This window comes from Crinia signifera, chromosome 6, assembly GCF_055691185.1.
Source record: "Crinia signifera chromosome 6, ASM5569118v1, whole genome shotgun sequence".
Lineage (NCBI taxonomy): Eukaryota > Metazoa > Chordata > Amphibia > Anura > Myobatrachidae > Crinia > Crinia signifera.
Genome location: NC_139222.1, coordinates 273075203 through 273095688, shown reverse-complemented (window position 1 = coordinate 273095688; position 20486 = coordinate 273075203). Strand labels below are relative to the sequence as shown.

Genomic DNA, 20486 nt, shown 5'->3' with positions numbered 1-20486 from the left:
CCTGGGAATGGAGGATGTCCATGGCTAAATAAAATTTAAAGGAATTATATATTATTTGTTATGTTAAGTGACGCCATTACATAAAAGTACAATATATAAAATGGTGATAATATGAGTCGTGCACTAAGCAATCAGGTCAGTGGAATACCAATGTTGGGGTTCCTCTCCCCTTCACCAAAATTAATACACCAAAAACATATGATATCTACTTAACTGCGTTATTTTATGCCCGAAAGGAATCCTTTAAACAGAAAATAGCGCGGTTAAGTAGTTACCATATCTTTTTGGTGTATCATCATAATTAAAGGACTGTACCTCGTATAAGTCATACTAAGGCACCCTAGGCAAAACTTCAGCTTACTGCTCCCACCCAGTGGCGTCGAATGGGGGGGGGGGGGGCTGGGAGATGGGAAAAGAGATGACAGGCTGCCGCCGCAGCACAGCCTCTCTCCCCAGTTCAGCAGATGCTGCTCAGTTATGTGTGCTGAACTGGGGAGAGAGACAGCTGCAGCGGCAGCCTGTCATCTCTCCTCCTCTGGTGAGCAATGATGAGGATCCCGCACAAATTAAGCCCCCCCCCCCATGAGAACATAGCCACACCACTCCGAGAGGCCACACCCCTGTCCAGCGGCCACACCCCCTCCATTTCTCCAGGGCCAGCTAACCTGTCGGCATCCCTGCTCCCGCCACGACCCAAGCACCAATACTGACTTTCCAGACCCTCAGGTGAAAGTGGAGATTTCTGTATCTAAATTCATCCCCAGCTTGTCAAGCTTACGGCGATACTGTCGTCATGGAAACAGGTTCGGATCTGGTGCACCAGCTGTGGTGGACCTGCTCATCTTGAACATCTGACCTGCCGGTATTACTTAGGCAGTGCGCCAAGCCTTTAGCTTTCAAACAAATATTTTTGTGAACCGTGAAACTATTTAAAAAAAATGTAATGTTCTATAGATTTAATGGAAGTATGTAATGTGTGTGATCCAGGTGACTAAGCTTGTACGTATTTCTGTCTTTGTACGCATGACCTACAGAAGTGACCGCTGTGCTAAGGAAAAGTTGTCGTTGCGTCAAATACATTTGTTTTATTAGATTTGTAAACACTTATTTCCGTCTAACGTCAGCCTGGACTTCGCCCTTCGCCAACTTGGCTGATAAAACTGCAACAGATTGGATCAGATTTGAGATAGGAAACAATGGTTCACTTTCAGCTGAAGGTGACCATTACTGTGCATATAGAATTCCCAGGGGTGTGTTATAGCACACCGACAGTCGGGATCCCGACTGCCTGGACTCAGACAGCTGGGGAGCGCAATTAAGCCCCTAGTGGTCTCGCTGTGCTCGCCTTCTATGGGGATCATGGATTCCCACGAGGGAGAACAGCCAGTGACCGTCAGGATCCCGAGTGTCTGGATTTTAACAGTCGGGATTCCGACGTCAGTGTAAAGGCCCCCATACATTAGGCCGACTTGTCCTTAGGACAAGTCGGACCCAATTCTCCTGTGAGCCGCCCGGCAGCTCCCCGGGAGGCTCACATACAATTTGGCACTTGATGAGCCAGTTTTTACATGTGATAAATCGCTTGCGATTTATCACATGTAAAACAAATGGGGAGCTGCAGGGCGGTGAGGAGCAGTGGGGGCGGGCGGCGGCGGTAGTGGGGGCGGGCGGCGGCGGTAGTGGGGGTGGGCGGCGGCAAACAAATGAGTTCCCGGTGGGTGCCGGGTGCGGCGAGTGATGCTGACCTGGCCGGGCAGCTGTGATCAGAAATAGCAACGCTGCCGCTGCGGGACGGGAGGCACAGTGGCGGCTATTAGATTTTCAAAATTCCTGTCAAATGACCGGCCGTTCTGTGATTGGCTGAGAGAGCTCTCAGCCAATCACAGAACGGCCGGTCATTTGACAGGGATTTTAAAAATCTAATAGCCGCCACTGTGCGTCCCGTCCCGCAGCGGCAGCGCTGCTATTTGTGATTACAGCTGCCCAGCCAGGTCAGTGTGTCTGCCCGCCGTGCTCCCCCGCCCCCCGGTGTCTGCATGCATATGCCTGACAGGTGGGCAGACATATGCATAGCATACAGGGAGGTCGGATGATCTGATGTGCTGACCGTCCGACCTCCCTGATCCGGTCCGATGCGCACGGGACCGCGCATCGGATCATACATCACACACCTGCGATTTTGGGGCGATTTCATCCGGTTATCGACCCAAAGTGCCGAAATCGGATGAAATCGTCCCAAAATCGTATAGTGTATGGGGGCCTTAATGATTGTCGGAATCCCGACTGTCTGTCAGCCATCCGGCACCCTATTCCCAGTACAGTACAGTGCTACTAGGTGTCAGGCATTCCCTCAAGAGACAAATTCGGCCAAACTGGTCCTCGAAATCTACTAACAGGTCCACCTAGCTGGTGCATTTTCAAATGGGCAGTGAGTTCATTCCTAACCGACACATTCTACAGATCCACAGGTGGTCAGGAAAACATGGACTGTTGGTAGATCTCGAGAACCAGTTTGGCCACCCCTGGTCTAGAGCATGTACCTGCAGGTCCTGCAGAAGTGACTTTTGGGACAGTTTGATAATAAGCCAGTGCATTGCCGCATTTCATGGATTTTAGTATGTAATATATCATCAACATCATGAGGGGGGGGTATCAATTAATCGGCACTGTAGTAATAGTTGTGGATCAGTCGGTCACCAGCAAGTTGTTAGACAGTCATTAGGTCGACACCATTTGATCGACATGCATTTAGGTCGACACGTGTCTAGGTCATCATGGGTAGGTCATTAGGGTCATAAGGTTGACTGGGTCATTAGGTCGACATGGGGTTTTTCACTGTTTTTTTTTTACCCGAATGCCGACATCGACACAGGTCAAAGTGCACCGCGTCCCCTCACTGCGCTCGCCATGCTTCGGGCACGGTGTCTCGCTGCACTCAGCACACTATTTTATTCTCCTGCCACGCCCTAGTGGATGGTAGGGCATGAAATACCACCTGTCGGCACATGTCGGCTCAAAAACAGTGAAAACCCCCATGTCGACCTTTTGACTGTCAACCTAACCCATGTTGACCTAGACTCGTGTCGACCTTCCTGCATGTCGACCTAGAAAAATGTTGACCTAATAACTGTCTAACAACTTGCCGGTAGTAATATGCTACTCCAATGGGCACATGCCAACCGCCAGCACTATAAGCTTTCCCTTGCCCCCCACAGAGTTGCCCAGGGAAACTAACAATGTTGGTTCTACCATTAAGTGGCCGGACGTCCCCTGGAAATCCGACACAGTCGGCCATTATGGTCCTGTGGGGAAAAATAGTCATATCGCTGTACGGTCTTTACTTACAGAATGATGAGGGTGACGATGAACAAGAAGAAGTACAAGAAGCGCCTCTTGCAGGTCATACTCTTGGTTTGCTTCTGGTACATCTTCCCTCCGCAATTCCCACAGCAGCGGCAGCACGCAAAGCATAGGCCCACCAGGATCATGAAGATGATGAAGACCACACCGATGGCCAGAGCCACCAGATATCCCACCTCATAGAGCAGCGCCTAAATAAGAGAGGAGGGACCATCTATAGATTAATAGCATAAGGATTACCACTACGAGTGACATGGTCTGTGCAGGGCATCATATACCGCATTAAAGGTCTCGCTTTATAGATTTGCAGAAAAATATTGGCATTGTAATTGGTTGCTTTGCTTGGGGTTATGTGGCAAAACACCCACCTGCCATTTACAATGCATCACCATTGTGCTCTGGAAAATGTTACAGTTGGTGCGCCTGCTGGATGACCTGGAACATGTGACCTGCTGGGTGATCTGGAAACTGTGACAGTTATTTGCAGCCACCAGCTAAGCAGGGATTTTTCAAAAGTCAACTCTGAAGTGGGACAAAAAAATGTTCCACCCAGTAAACCTTTGCCCAGTTTAAACTGGGCACATCAGCTGGTCGTTATTAGGTTTTATTTAAAAAGATGCCTGCACATGTCACATGCGGAGGGGGCAGAGTGGCAGGCATCAAAAGTGTCATCGATTTATAGATGCTGGCAAGAGCTACATCCTAGTTCTAGATTTCAAAAAGAGCCTTCTATTTAGGGCGGCTAATCCCGGGATCGGGATCGGCGGGATCCTGGGTTTTGGCCCCAAAAAGCCCGGGATTTCAATCTTGGGATTAGAGTTTCCAGTCCCGGGATTTGGGGATTAGACTAAGCATGTGCAGTCTAATGTGAGGCAGCGTCTGAGCACTCGCTCAGATGCTGCCCGGCTGTTCCCAACCCCTGCGTGCGGCCTGCGCAGAGTGACAGTAAGAGGTCACGTGGCGCAGGCCACACTGTCCATGACCCCTTCTCCTGCCCACCCCTTCTCCTGCGCCCACCCGTCTCTTGCGCATGTTCCACGGGCACGGCAAACAAACTGTGCTGGGGGGGGGCGGTGGTCAGCTCACATCACTAAATGTCTGCTGCCCCGCCCACTTCCCTCAGAATGTGCACGCGGATCTGCGGCCGCTCTGAGCAACCATAGATATGCGTACACGCTCCACATCATTCGATGGCCGGCTGTACTAAATCTAAATATATACTGTATATAATAATAGTGACGCCAAAATAACGGCTCCTCCATCGTGACAGGAAGCTGGGTGCTGTGCAGAGTCTTCGACCACGCCCAGGTGGCCACACCCCTGGATTGAACTTAATGTGAACTTTCTGTTAGCCCACGTCCCTTTGCATGAGAAAATGTCCCTTTTTCTGTCACATGCCTTCAAAGTGTGTGTGTGTGTGGGGGGGAAGGGGGGGCTACTCACTGCGCTGGGGGTCCCTGGACTGGAGGCTCGGGATATATTACCAAACAGTGTACTTGTCTTTGCATAAACAAAGGTATACAGTCGAGGTTGACATGGTCTGAAGGTTAAAACCCCATGTCGACTTTTTCAGTGTCGACCTAGACTCTGTTAGCCTAATACTTGTGTCGACCTGCCTTCATTGTTGAATTATGATACAGTAAACAATCCTGACTTATCACCCGTAATAGGTGCCAGGACGTGAGAGGATAATACATATCTTTAGGCACAAATATATAAAGTGCGATTGATAGAATTTGTGGTGATATGTTTTAAATGTTTGTGATAATGTTTTGTCTAGTACCTTATTTTAAATAATATATTAAAAGCTACATTTGAAACCCTTGCCACTTGCCGGGGGGGGGGATCACCCACCCTCAAACATGTTACTAGCCCCTATAAATGTTCGCTCAGACAGCCAAGCACGTATGAGGGTACCCTTCCTCAGATGTCAATCAGATGCAAACCTGGCATTGATGATTGACAAGATTACTTTAACTAAGAGTGCCCCAAGAAAAAGAGAGAGTCTTTCCTGTCCATCCTACATACCACCTGCCAAACATGTCGACCTTTAGTGGTCAACCCAATGCATACTGACCATTGACCCATACCCTAAGCAAACATGGAAGCATCTTGCTTATGCTGGGACTAATACCCTTTTGTGGTCCTTAGGAAAGGGGACTGCAGTCCCCCTGAGACGTTGTCCTCTCGGATGGAGCTAGATATATGTGCAGGCATTAATGCTATTCACAAGCCCAATGAATCCTCACAAATATAAAACCACTTTCATAAAATTCTTTGAGTGCATCTGTAGATGTTCTAAGTAACTCAGTGACTGATCTACGAATTGACTACAGGGAATTGTGTTGGCAAAGGACAGGTCCAGGAACAGTGTTCCTAGTAATGTCGTAGTTAATGAGAGGTCCGGGAACAGCGTTCCTAGTAATGTCGTAGTTAATGAGAGGTCCGGGAACAGCGTTCCTAGTAATGTCACAGTTAATGAGAGGTCCGGGAACAGCGTTCCTAGTTATGTCACAGTTAACGAGAGGTCCAGGAACAGCGTTCCTAGTTATGTCACAGTTAACGAGAGGTCCAGGAACAGCGTTCCTAGTTATGTCACAGTTAACGAGAGGTCCAGGAACAGCGTTCCTAGTTATGTCACAGTTAATGAGAGGTGCAGAAACAGCGTTCCTAGTTATGTAACAGTTAATGAGAGGTCCAGGAACAGCGTTCCTAGTTATGTCACAGTTAATGAGAGGTCCGGGAACAGCTTTCCTACTTATGTCACAGTTAATGAGAGGTCCGGGAACAGCGTTCCTAGCTAGGTCACAGTTAATAAGAGGTCCAGGAACAGCGTTCCTAGTTATGTCACAGTTAACGAGAGGTCCAGGAACAGCGTTCCTAGTTATGTCACAGTTAACGAGAGGTCCAGGAACAGCGTTCCTAGTTATGTCACAGTTAATGAGAGGTGCAGAAACAGCGTTCCTAGTTATGTAACAGTTAATGAGAGGTCCGGGAACAGCGTTCCTAGCTATGTCACAGTTAATAAGAGGTCCGGGAACAGCGTTCCTAGTTATGTCACAGTTAACGAGAGGTCCAGGAACAGCGTTCCTAGTTATGTCACAGTTAACGAGAGGTCCGGGAACAGCGTTCCTAGTTATGTCACAGTTAACGAGAGGTCCGGGAACAGCGTTCCTAGTTATGTCACAGTTAACGAGAGGTCCAGGAACAGCGTTCCTAGTTATGTCACAGTTAACGAGAGGTCCAGGAACAGCGTTCCTAGTTATGTCACAGTTAACGAGAGGTGCAGAAACAGCGTTCCTAGTTATGTAACAGTTAATGAGAGGTCCGGGAACAGCGTTCCTAGCTATGTCACAGTTAATGAGAGGTCCAGGAACAGCGTTCCTAGTTATGTCACAGTTAACGAGAGGTCCGGGAACAGCGTTCCTAGTTATGTCACAGTTAACGAGAGGTCCGGGAACAGCGTTCCTAGTTATGTCACAGTTAACGAGAGGTCCAGGAACAGCGTTCCTAGTTATGTCACAGTTAACGAGAGGTCCAGGAACAGCGTTCCTAGTTATGTCAAAGTTAACGAGAGGTCCGGGAACAGCGTTCCTAGTAATGTCACAGTTAATAAGAGATCCAGGAACAGCGTTCCTAGTTATGTCGTAGTTAATGAGAGGTCCAGGAACAGCGTTCCTAGTTATGTCACAGTTAATGAGAGGTGCAGGAACAGCGTTCCTAGCTATGTCACAGTTAACGAGAGGTCCAGGAACAGCGTTCCTAGTTATGTCACAGTTAATGAGAGGTCCGGGAACAGCGTTCCTAGTTATGTCACAGTTAATGAGAGGTCCGGGAACAGCGTTCCTAGCTATGTCACAGTTAATAAGAGGTCCAGGAACAGCGTTCCTAGTTATGTCACAGTTAACGAGAGGTCCAGGAACAGCGTTCCTAGTTATGTCACAGTTAACGAGAGGTCCAGGAACAGCGTTCCTAGTTATGTCACAGTTAACGAGAGGTCCAGGAACAGCGTTCCTAGTTATGTCACAGTTAATGAGAGGTCCGGGAACAGCGTTCCTAGCTATGTCACAGTTAATAAGAGGTCCAGGAACAGCGTTCCTAGTTATGTCACAGTTAACGAGAGGTCCAGGAACAGTGTTCCTAGCTATGTCACAGTTAATGAGAGGTCCGGGAACAGCGTTCCTAGCTATGTCACAGTTAATAAGAGGTCCAGGAACAGCGTTCCTAGCTATGTCATAATTAATGAGAGGTCCGGGAACAGCGTTCCTAGTTATGTCACAGTTAACGAGAGGTCCAGGAACAGCATTCCTAGTTATGTCACAGTTAACGAGAGGTGCAGGAAAAGCTTTCCTAGTTATGTCACAGTTAACGAGAGGTCCAGGAACAGCGTTCCTAGTTATGTCACAGTTAACGAGAGGTCCAGGAACAGCGTTCCTAGTTATGTCACAGTTAACAAGAGGTCCGGGAACAGCATTCCTAGCTATGTCACAGTTAATAAGAGGTCCAGGAACAGCGTTCCTAGTTATGTCACAGTTAACGAGAGGTGCAGGAACAGCTTTCCTAGTAATGTCGTAGTTAATGAGAGGCTCGGGAACAGCGTTCCTAGTAATGTCGTAGTTAATGAGAGGTCCGGGAACAGCGTTCCTAGTAATGTCGTAGTTAATGAGAGGTCCGGGAACAGCGTTCCTAGTAATGTCGTAGTTAATGAGAGGTCCGGGAACAGCGTTCCTAGTAATGTCACAGTTAATGAGAGGTCCGGGAACAGCGTTCCTAGTTATGTCACAGTTAACGAGAGGTCCAGGAACAGCGTTCCTAGTTATGTCACAGTTAACGAGAGGTCCAGGAACAGCGTTCCTAGTTATGTCACAGTTAATGAGAGGTGCAGAAACAGCGTTCCTAGTTATGTAACAGTTAATGAGAGGTCCAGGAACAGCGTTCCTAGTTATGTCACAGTTAATGAGAGGTCCGGCAACAGCTTTCCTACTTATGTCACAGTTAATGAGAGGTCCGGGAACAGCGTTCCTAGCTATGTCACAGTTAATAAGAGGTCCAGGAACAGCGTTCCTAGTTATGTCACAGTTAACGAGAGGTCCAGGAACAGCGTTCCTAGTTATGTCACAGTTAACGAGAGGTCCAGGAACAGCGTTCCTAGTTATGTCACAGTTAATGAGAGGTGCAGAAACAGCGTTCCTAGTTATGTAACAGTTAATGAGAGGTCCGGGAACAGCGTTCCTAGCTATGTCACAGTTAATAAGAGGTCCAGGAACAGCGTTCCTAGTTATGTCACAGTTAATAAGAGGTCCAGGAACAGCGTTCCTAGTTATGTCACAGTTAACGAGAGGTCCGGGAACAGCGTTCCTAGTTATGTCACAGTTAACGAGAGGTCCGGGAACAGCGTTCCTAGTTATGTCACAGTTAACGAGAGGTCCAGGAACAGCGTTCCTAGTTATGTCACAGTTAACGAGAGGTCCAGGAACAGCGTTCCTAGTTATGTCACAGTTAATGAGAGGTGCAGAAACAGCGTTCCTAGTTATGTAACAGTTAATGAGAGGTCCGGGAACAGCGTTCCTAGCTATGTCACAGTTAATAAGAGGTCCAGGAACAGCGTTCCTAGTTATGTCACAGTTAACGAGAGGTCCAGGAACAGCGTTCCTAGTTATGTCACAGTTAACGAGAGGTCCAGGAACAGCGTTCCTAGTTATGTCACAGTTAACGAGAGGTCCGGGAACAGCGTTCCTAGTTATGTCACAGTTAATAAGAGATCCAGGAACAGCGTTCCTAGTTATGTCGTAGTTAATGAGAGGTCCAGGAACAGCGTTCCTAGTTATGTCACAGTTAATGAGAGGTGCGGGAACAGCGTTCCTAGCTATGTCACAGTTAATGAGAGGTCCGGGAACAGCGTTCCTAGTTATGTCACAGTTAATGAGAGGTCCGGGAACAGCGTTCCTAGTTATGTCACAGTTAACGAGAGGTCCGGGAACAGCGTTCCTAGTTATGTCACAGTTAACGAGAGGTCCAGGAACAGCGTTCCTAGTTATGTCACAGTTAACGAGAGGTCCAGGAACAGCGTTCCTAGTTATGTCACAGTTAACGAGAGGTCCGGGAACAGCGTTCCTAGTTATGTCACAGTTAATAAGAGATCCAGGAACAGCGTTCCTAGTTATGTCGTAGTTAATGAGAGGTCCAGGAACAGCGTTCCTAGTTATGTCACAGTTAATGAGAGGTGCAGGAACAGCGTTCCTAGCTATGTCACAGTAAACGAGAGGTCCAGGAACAGCGTTCCTAGTTATGTCACAGTTAATGAGAGGTCCGGGAACAGCGTTCCTAGTTATGTCACAGTTAATGAGAGGTCCGGGAACAGCGTTCCTAGCTATGTCACAGTTAATAAGAGGTCCAGGAACAGCGTTCCTAGTTATGTCACAGTTAACGAGAGGTCCAGGAACAGCGTTCCTAGTTATGTCACAGTTAACGAGAGGTCCAGGAACAGCGTTCCTAGTTATGTCACAGTTAATGAGAGGTCCGGGAACAGCGTTCCTAGCTATGTCACAGTTAATAAGAGGTCCAGGAACAGCGTTCCTAGTTATGTCACAGTTAACGAGAGGTCCAGGAACAGCGTTCCTAGTTATGTCACAGTTAACGAGAGGTCCAGGAACAGTGTTCCTAGCTATGTCACAGTTAATGAGAGGTCCGGGAACAGCGTTCCTAGCTATGTCACAGTTAATAAGAGGTCCGGGAACAGCGTTCCTAGCTATGTCATAATTAATGAGAGGTCCGGGAACAGTGTTCCTAGTTATGTCACAGTTAACGAGAGGTCCAGAACCAGCATTCCTAGTTATGTCACAGTTAACGAGAGGTGCAGGAACAGCTTTCCTAGTTATGTCACAGTTAACGAGAGGTCCAGGAACAGCGTTCCTAGTTATGTCACAGTTAACGAGAGGTCCAGGAACAGCGTTCCTAGTTATGTCACAGTTAATGAGAGGTGCAGAAACAGCGTTCCTAGTTATGTAACAGTTAATGAGAGGTCCGGGAACAGCGTTCCTAGCTATGTCACAGTTAATAAGAGGTCCAGGAACAGCGTTCCTAGTTATGTCACAGTTAACGAGAGGTCCAGGAACAGCGTTCCTAGTTATGTCACAGTTAACGAGAGGTCCAGGAACAGCGTTCCTAGTTATGTCACAGTTAACGAGAGGTCCGGGAACAGCGTTCCTAGTTATGTCACAGTTAATAAGAGATCCAGGAACAGCGTTCCTAGTTATGTCGTAGTTAATGAGAGGTCCAGGAACAGCGTTCCTAGTTATGTCACAGTTAATGAGAGGTGCGGGAACAGCGTTCCTAGCTATGTCACAGTTAATGAGAGGTCCGGGAACAGCGTTCCTAGTTATGTCACAGTTAATGAGAGGTCCGGGAACAGCGTTCCTAGTTATGTCACAGTTAACGAGAGGTCCGGGAACAGCGTTCCTAGTTATGTCACAGTTAACGAGAGGTCCAGGAACAGCGTTCCTAGTTATGTCACAGTTAACGAGAGGTCCAGGAACAGCGTTCCTAGTTATGTCACAGTTAATGAGAGGTGCAGAAACAGCGTTCCTAGTTATGTAACAGTTAATGAGAGGTCCAGGAACAGCGTTCCTAGTTATGTCACAGTTAATGAGAGGTCCGGCAACAGCTTTCCTACTTATGTCACAGTTAATGAGAGGTCCGGGAACAGCGTTCCTAGCTATGTCACAGTTAATAAGAGGTCCAGGAACAGCGTTCCTAGTTATGTCACAGTTAACGAGAGGTCCAGGAACAGCGTTCCTAGTTATGTCACAGTTAACGAGAGGTCCAGGAACAGCGTTCCTAGTTATGTCACAGTTAATGAGAGGTGCAGAAACAGCGTTCCTAGTTATGTAACAGTTAATGAGAGGTCCGGGAACAGCGTTCCTAGCTATGTCACAGTTAATAAGAGGTCCAGGAACAGCGTTCCTAGTTATGTCACAGTTAATAAGAGGTCCAGGAACAGCGTTCCTAGTTATGTCACAGTTAACGAGAGGTCCGGGAACAGCGTTCCTAGTTATGTCACAGTTAACGAGAGGTCCGGGAACAGCGTTCCTAGTTATGTCACAGTTAACGAGAGGTCCAGGAACAGCGTTCCTAGTTATGTCACAGTTAACGAGAGGTCCAGGAACAGCGTTCCTAGTTATGTCACAGTTAATGAGAGGTGCAGAAACAGCGTTCCTAGTTATGTAACAGTTAATGAGAGGTCCGGGAACAGCGTTCCTAGCTATGTCACAGTTAATAAGAGGTCCAGGAACAGCGTTCCTAGTTATGTCACAGTTAACGAGAGGTCCAGGAACAGCGTTCCTAGTTATGTCACAGTTAACGAGAGGTCCAGGAACAGCGTTCCTAGTTATGTCACAGTTAACGAGAGGTCCGGGAACAGCGTTCCTAGTTATGTCACAGTTAATAAGAGATCCAGGAACAGCGTTCCTAGTTATGTCACAGTTAATGAGAGGTCCGGGAACAGCGTTCCTAGCTATGTCACAGTTAATAAGAGGTCCAGGAACAGCGTTCCTAGTTATGTCACAGTTAACGAGAGGTCCAGGAACAGCGTTCCTAGTTATGTCACAGTTAACGAGAGGTCCAGGAACAGTGTTCCTAGCTATGTCACAGTTAATGAGAGGTCCGGGAACAGCGTTCCTAGCTATGTCACAGTTAATAAGAGGTCCGGGAACAGCGTTCCTAGCTATGTCATAATTAATGAGAGGTCCGGGAACAGTGTTCCTAGTTATGTCACAGTTAACGAGAGGTCCAGAACCAGCATTCCTAGTTATGTCACAGTTAACGAGAGGTGCAGGAACAGCTTTCCTAGTTATGTCACAGTTAACGAGAGGTCCAGGAACAGCGTTCCTAGTTATGTCACAGTTAACGAGAGGTCCAGGAACAGCGTTCCTAGTTATGTCACAGTTAACAAGAGGTCCGGGAACAGCATTCCTAGCTATGTCACAGTTAATAAGAGGTCCAGGAACAGCGTTCCTAGTTATGTCACAGTTAACGAGAGGTGCAGGAACAGCTTTCCTAGTAATGTCGTAGTTAATGAGAGGTCCGGGAACAGCGTTCCTAGTAATGTCGTAGTTAATGAGAGGTCCGGGAACAGCGTTCCTAGTAATGTCGTAGTTAATGAGAGGTCCGGGAACAGCGTTCCTAGTAATGTCACAGTTAATGAGAGGTCCGGGAACAGCGTTCCTAGTTATGTCACAGTTAACGAGAGGTCCAGGAACAGCGTTCCTAGTTATGTCACAGTTAATGAGAGGTGCAGAAACAGCGTTCCTAGTTATGTAACAGTTAATGAGAGGTCCAGGAACAGCGTTCCTAGTTATGTCACAGTTAATGAGAGGTCCGGAAACAGCTTTCCTACTTATGTCACAGTTAATGAGAGGTCCGGGAACAGCGTTCCTAGCTATGTCACAGTTAATAAGAGGTCCAGGAACAGCGTTCCTAGTTATGTCACAGTTAACGAGAGGTCCAGGAACAGCGTTCCTAGTTATGTCACAGTTAACGAGAGGTCCAGGAACAGCGTTCCTAGTTATGTAACAGTTAATGAGAGGTCCGGGAACAGCGTTCCTAGCTATGTCACAGTTAATAAGAGGTCCAGGAACAGCGTTCCTAGTTATGTCACAGTTAACGAGAGGTCCAGGAACAGCGTTCCTAGTTATGTCACAGTTAACGAGAGGTCCAGGAACAGCGTTCCTAGTTATGTCACAGTTAACGAGAGGTCCGGGAACAGCGTTCCTAGTTATGTCACAGTTAACGAGAGGTCCGGGAACAGCGTTCCTAGTTATGTCACAGTTAACGAGAGGTCCAGGAACAGCGTTCCTAGTTATGTCACAGTTAACGAGAGGTCCAGGAACAGCGTTCCTAGTTATGTCACAGTTAATGAGAGGTGCAGAAACAGCGTTCCTAGTTATGTAACAGTTAATGAGAGGTCCGGGAACAGCGTTCCTAGCTATGTCACAGTTAATAAGAGGTCCAGGAACAGCGTTCCTAGTTATGTCACAGTTAACGAGAGGTCCAGGAACAGCGTTCCTAGTTATGTCACAGTTAACGAGAGGTCCGGGAACAGCGTTCCTAGTTATGTCACAGTTAATAAGAGATCCAGGAACAGCGTTCCTAGTTATGTCGTAGTTAATGAGAGGTCCAGGAACAGCGTTCCTAGTTATGTCACAGTTAATGAGAGGTGCAGGAACAGCGTTCCTAGCTATGTCACAGTTAACGAGAGGTCCAGGAACAGCGTTCCTAGTTATGTCACAGTTAATGAGAGGTCCGGGAACAGCGTTCCTAGTTATGTCACAGTTAATGAGAGGTCCGGGAACAGCGTTCCTAGCTATGTCACAGTTAATAAGAGGTCCAGGAACAGCGTTCCTAGTTATGTCACAGTTAACGAGAGGTCCAGGAACAGCGTTCCTAGTTATGTCACAGTTAACGAGAGGTCCAGGAACAGCGTTCCTAGTTATGTCACAGTTAATGAGAGGTCCGGGAACAGCGTTCCTAGCTATGTCACAGTTAATAAGAGGTCCAGGAACAGCGTTCCTAGTTATGTCACAGTTAACGAGAGGTCCAGGAACAGCGTTCCTAGTTATGTCACAGTTAACGAGAGGTCCAGGAACAGTGTTCCTAGCTATGTCACAGTTAATGAGAGGTCCGGGAACAGCGTTCCTAGCTATGTCACAGTTAATAAGAGGTCCAGGAACAGCGTTCCTAGCTATGTCATAATTAAGGAGAGGTCCAGGAACAGCGTTCCTAGTTATGTCACAGTTAACAAGAGGTCCGGGAACAGCATTCCTAGCTATGTCACAGTTAATAAGAGGTCCAGGAACAGCGTTCCTAGTTATGTCACAGTTAACGAGAGGTGCAGGAACAGCTTTCCTAGTAATGTCGTAGTTAATGAGAGGTCCGGGAACAGCGTTCCTAGTAATGTCGTAGTTAATGAGAGGTCCGGGAACAGCGTTCCTAGTAATGTCGTAGTTAATGAGAGGTCCGGGAACAGCGTTCCTAGTAATGTCACAGTTAATGAGAGGTCCGGGAACAGCGTTCCTAGTTATGTCACAGTTAACGAGAGGTCCAGGAACAGCGTTCCTAGTTATGTCACAGTTAACGAGAGGTCCAGGAACAGCGTTCCTAGTTATGTCACAGTTAATGAGAGGTGCAGAAACAGCGTTCCTAGTTATGTAACAGTTAATGAGAGGTCCAGGAACAGCGTTCCTAGTTATGTCACAGTTAATGAGAGGTCCGGCAACAGCTTTCCTACTTATGTCACAGTTAATGAGAGGTCCGGGAACAGCGTTCCTAGCTATGTCACAGTTAATAAGAGGTCCAGGAACAGCGTTCCTAGTTATGTCACAGTTAACGAGAGGTCCAGGAACAGCGTTCCTAGTTATGTCACAGTTAACGAGAGGTCCAGGAACAGCGTTCCTAGTTATGTCACAGTTAATGAGAGGTGCAGAAACAGCGTTCCTAGTTATGTAACAGTTAATGAGAGGTCCGGGAACAGCGTTCCTAGCTATGTCACAGTTAATAAGAGGTCCAGGAACAGCGTTCCTAGTTATGTCACAGTTAATAAGAGGTCCAGGAACAGCGTTCCTAGTTATGTCACAGTTAACGAGAGGTCCGGGAACAGCGTTCCTAGTTATGTCACAGTTAACGAGAGGTCCGGGAACAGCGTTCCTAGTTATGTCACAGTTAACGAGAGGTCCGGGAACAGCGTTCCTAGTTATGTCACAGTTAACGAGAGGTCCAGGAACAGCGTTCCTAGTTATGTCACAGTTAACGAGAGGTCCAGGAACAGCGTTCCTAGTTATGTCACAGTTAATGAGAGGTGCAGAAACAGCGTTCCTAGTTATGTAACAGTTAATGAGAGGTCCGGGAACAGCGTTCCTAGCTATGTCACAGTTAATAAGAGGTCCAGGAACAGCGTTCCTAGTTATGTCACAGTTAACGAGAGGTCCAGGAACAGCGTTCCTAGTTATGTCACAGTTAACGAGAGGTCCAGGAACAGCGTTCCTAGTTATGTCACAGTTAACGAGAGGTCCGGGAACAGCGTTCCTAGTTATGTCACAGTTAATAAGAGATCCAGGAACAGCGTTCCTAGTTATGTCGTAGTTAATGAGAGGTCCAGGAACAGCGTTCCTAGTTATGTCACAGTTAATGAGAGGTGCGGGAACAGCGTTCCTAGCTATGTCACAGTTAATGAGAGGTCCGGGAACAGCGTTCCTAGTTATGTCACAGTTAATGAGAGGTCCGGGAACAGCGTTCCTAGTTATGTCACAGTTAACGAGAGGTCCGGGAACAGCGTTCCTAGTTATGTCACAGTTAACGAGAGGTCCAGGAACAGCGTTCCTAGTTATGTCACAGTTAACGAGAGGTCCAGGAACAGCGTTCCTAGTTATGTCACAGTTAACGAGAGGTCCGGGAACAGCGTTCCTAGTTATGTCACAGTTAATAAGAGATCCAGGAACAGCGTTCCTAGTTATGTCGTAGTTAATGAGAGGTCCAGGAACAGCGTTCCTAGTTATGTCACAGTTAATGAGAGGTGCAGGAACAGCGTTCCTAGCTATGTCACAGTTAACGAGAGGTCCAGGAACAGCGTTCCTAGTTATGTCACAGTTAATGAGAGGTCCGGGAACAGCGTTCCTAGTTATGTCACAGTTAATGAGAGGTCCGGGAACAGCGTTCCTAGCTATGTCACAGTTAATAAGAGGTCCAGGAACAGCGTTCCTAGTTATGTCACAGTTAACGAGAGGTCCAGGAACAGCGTTCCTAGTTATGTCACAGTTAACGAGAGGTCCAGGAACAGCGTTCCTAGTTATGTCACAGTTAATGAGAGGTCAGGGAACAGCGTTCCTAGCTATGTCACAGTTAATAAGAGGTCCGGGAACAGCGTTCCTAGTTATGTCACAGTTAACGAGAGGTCCAGGAACAGCGTTCCTAGTTATGTCACAGTTAACGAGAGGTCCAGGAACAGTGTTCCTAGCTATGTCACAGTTAATGAGAGGTCCGGGAACAGCGTTCCTAGCTATGTCACAGTTAATAAGAGGTCCGGGAACAGCGTTCCTAGCTATGTCATAATTAATGAGAGGTCCGGGAACAGTGTTCCTAGTTATGTCACAGTTAACGAGAGGTCCAGAACCAGCATTCCTAGTTATGTCACAGTTAACGAGAGGTGCAGGAACAGCTTTCCTAGTTATGTCACAGTTAACGAGAGGTCCAGGAACAGCGTTCCTAGTTATGTCACAGTTAACGAGAGGTCCAGGAACAGCGTTCCTAGTTATGTCACAGTTAACAAGAGGTCCGGGAACAGCATTCCTAGCTATGTCACAGTTAATAAGAGGTCCAGGAACAGCGTTCCTAGTTATGTCACAGTTAACGAGAGGTGCAGGAACAGCTTTCCTAGTAATGTCGTAGTTAATGAGAGGTCCGGGAACAGCGTTCCTAGTAATGTCGTAGTTAATGAGAGGTCCGGGAACAGCGTTCCTAGTAATGTCGTAGTTAATGAGAGGTCCGGGAACAGCGTTCCTAGTAATGTCACAGTTAATGAGAGGTCCGGGAACAGCGTTCCTAGTTATGTCACAGTTAACGAGAGGTCCAGGAACAGCGTTCCTAGTTATGTCACAGTTAACGAGAGGTCCAGGAACAGCGTTCCTAGTTATGTCACAGTTAATGAGAGGTGCAGAAACAGCGTTCCTAGTTATGTAACAGTTAATGAGAGGTCCAGGAACAGCGTTCCTAGTTATGTCACAGTTAATGAGAGGTCCGGAAACAGCTTTCCTACTTATGTCACAGTTAATGAGAGGTCCGGGAACAGCGTTCCTAGCTATGTCACAGTTAATAAGAGGTCCAGGAACAGCGTTCCTAGTTATGTCACAGTTAACGAGAGGTCCAGGAACAGCGTTCCTAGTTATGTCACAGTTAACGAGAGGTCCAGGAACAGCGTTCCTAGTTATGTAACAGTTAATGAGAGGTCCGGGAACAGCGTTCCTAGCTATGTCACAGTTAATAAGAGGTCCAGGAACAGCGTTCCTAGTTATGTCACAGTTAACGAGAGGTCCAGGAACAGCGTTCCTAGTTATGTCACAGTTAACGAGAGGTCCAGGAACAGCGTTCCTAGTTATGTCACAGTTAACGAGAGGTCCGGGAACAGCGTTCCTAGTTATGTCACAGTTAACGAGAGGTCCGGGAACAGCGTTCCTAGTTATGTCACAGTTAACGAGAGGTCCGGGAACAGCGTTCCTAGTTATGTCACAGTTAACGAGAGGTCCAGGAACAGCGTTCCTAGTTATGTCACAGTTAATGAGAGGTGCAGAAACAGCGTTCCTAGTTATGTAACAGTTAATGAGAGGTCCGGGAACAGCGTTCCTAGTTATGTCACAGTTAACGAGAGGTCCAGGAACAGCGTTCCTAGTTATGTCACAGTTAACGAGAGGTCCAGGAACAGCGTTCCTAGTTATGTCACAGTTAACGAGAGGTCCGGGAACAGCGTTCCTAGTTATGTCACAGTTAACGAGAGGTCCGGGAACAGCGTTCCTAGTTATGTCACAGTTAACGAGAGGTCCAGGAACAGCGTTCCTAGTTATGTCACAGTTAACGAGAGGTCCAGGAACAGCGTTCCTAGTTATGTCACAGTTAATGAGAGGTGCAGAAACAGCGTTCCTAGTTATGTAACAGTTAATGAGAGGTCCGGGAACAGCGTTCCTAGCTATGTCACAGTTAATAAGAGGTCCAGGAACAGCGTTCCTAGTTATGTCACAGTTAACGAGAGGTCCAGGAACAGCGTTCCTAGTTATGTCACAGTTAACGAGAGGTCCGGGAACAGCGTTCCTAGTTATGTCACAGTTAATAAGAGATCCAGGAACAGCGTTCCTAGTTATGTCGTAGTTAATGAGAGGTCCAGGAACAGCGTTCCTAGTTATGTCACAGTTAATGAGAGGTGCAGGAACAGCGTTCCTAGCTATGTCACAGTTAACGAGAGGTCCAGGAACAGCGTTCCTAGTTATGTCACAGTTAATGAGAGGTCCGGGAACAGCGTTCCTAGTTATGTCACAGTTAATGAGAGGTCCGGGAACAGCGTTCCTAGCTATGTCACAGTTAATAAGAGGTCCAGGAACAGCGTTCCTAGTTATGTCACAGTTAACGAGAGGTCCAGGAACAGCGTTCCTAGTTATGTCACAGTTAACGAGAGGTCCAGGAACAGCGTTCCTAGTTATGTCACAGTTAATGAGAGGTCCGGGAACAGCGTTCCTAGCTATGTCACAGTTAATGAGAGGTCCAGGAACAGCGTTCCTAGTTATGTCACAGTTAACGAGAGGTCCAGGAACAGCGTTCCTAGTTATGTCACAGTTAACGAGAGGTCCAGGAACAGTGTTCCTAGCTATGTCACAGTTAATGAGAGGTCCGGGAACAGCGTTCCTAGCTATGTCACAGTTAATAAGAGGTCCAGGAACAGCGTTCCTAGTTATGTCACAGTTAACGAGAGGTCCAGGAACAGCGTTCCTAGTTATGTCACAGTTAACGAGAGGTCCAGGAACAGTGTTCCTAGCTATGTCACAGTTAATGAGAGGTCCGGGAACAGCGTTCCTAGCTATGTCACAGTTAATAAGAGGTCCAGGAACAGCGTTCCTAGCTATGTCATAATTAATGAGAGGTCCGGGAACAGTGTTCCTAGTTATGTCACAGTTAACGAGAGGTCCAGGAACAGCATTCCTAGTTATGTCACAGTTAACGAGAGGTGCAGGAACAGCTTTCCTAGTTATGTCACAGTTAACGAGAGGTCCAGGAACAGCGTTCCTAGTTATGTCACAGTTAACGAGAGGTCCAGGAACAGCGTTCCTAGCTATGTCACAGTTAATGAGAGGTCCGGGAACAGCATTCCTAGCTATGTCACAGTTAATAAGAGGTCCAGGAACAGCGTTCCTAGTTATGTCACAGTTAACGAGAGGTCCAGGAACAGCGTTCCTAGCTATGTCACAGTTAACGAGAGGTCCAGGAACAGCGTTCCTAGTTATGTCATAATTAATGAGAGGTCCGGGAACAGTGTTCCTAGTTATGTCACAGTTAATAAGAGATCCAGGAACAGCGTTCCTAGTTATGTCGTAGTTAATGAGAGGTCCAGGAACAGCATTCCTAGCTATGTCACAGTTAACGAGAGGTCCAGGAACAGCGTTCCTAGTTATGTCATAGTTAACGAGAGGTCCAGGAACAGCGTTCCTAGCTATGTCACAGTTAACGAGAGGTCCAGTAACAGCGTTCCTAGCTATGTCACAGTTAACGAGAGGTCCAGGAACAGCGTTCCTAGCTATGTCATAATTAATGAACAGCTGTCGACGGTCCAAATCTCAGCATTGCATTGTTGACTGGAGATTGCAAAACATGGCATAATGGTAAAGTGTAAACGATAATTGCCGACAGTTAAAATGCTTTAATAACATTAATACCACATCAGCACTCTACATACGGTAAACATTACACTGTCAACATCAGTGTCTACAATTTTAACGACTCACTTTTTAAAAAAAATTCTTACAAAATATTATTACTGCATTGTCGGTTTGTTTTAAAACCGTGTAACTGAAAGTTCAAATCATCAGGGGCCGGTGGCAGCACGCACACACCTGCAGAGACAGTCGCTGTGAATCAATAAGTTAACGATTTTGCCAACTTTATGGGGAGGGGGGCAGCTGAGCATTGGTCATAATATGGCCTGGGGTTGTCTTTTTACCAATTGTGATAATCAGGGATTTTTCAAATCAGCAATCTAGCCGCAGGCAGCAACTAGCTACCTTTAAGCTGTGTGCACCTAATGTCTCATGACACTGATTACATTATTTCCGCCTGTGTAGCCTGTGTAGGCAGTTGTTCCTCTGATTTACATCATCAACTAGCATTGTTTGCCTTCTCAACTTTCCACGTCCACCCGTTATCCTTTTAACCCTTGCACACTTGTCACGGTAAGTTTTTCAGTACTTTTTATTTATTTATTACCAGTTTCTTATATAGCGCACACATATTCCCCATACAGAGAATATTTTTGAACATTCACATCAGTCCCTGCCCCAGTGGAGCTTACAATCTATATTCCCTACCACATGTACACGCAC

General features: G+C 47.0%; 1 protein-coding gene across 1 annotated transcript in view; it reads right to left on the bottom strand.

Annotated features, from left to right (window-relative positions):
• LOC146009351 (prominin-1-A-like) overlaps window positions 1-20486 on the bottom strand; it is a 111696-nt gene that overhangs the window by 50959 nt on the left and 40251 nt on the right. Inside the window, exon 4 of the mRNA XM_083149640.1 lies at window positions 3346-3551. Coding sequence (XP_083005766.1) covers window positions 3346-3551 — 206 coding nt within the window. The remainder of the gene's footprint in view (window positions 1-3345; window positions 3552-20486) is intronic.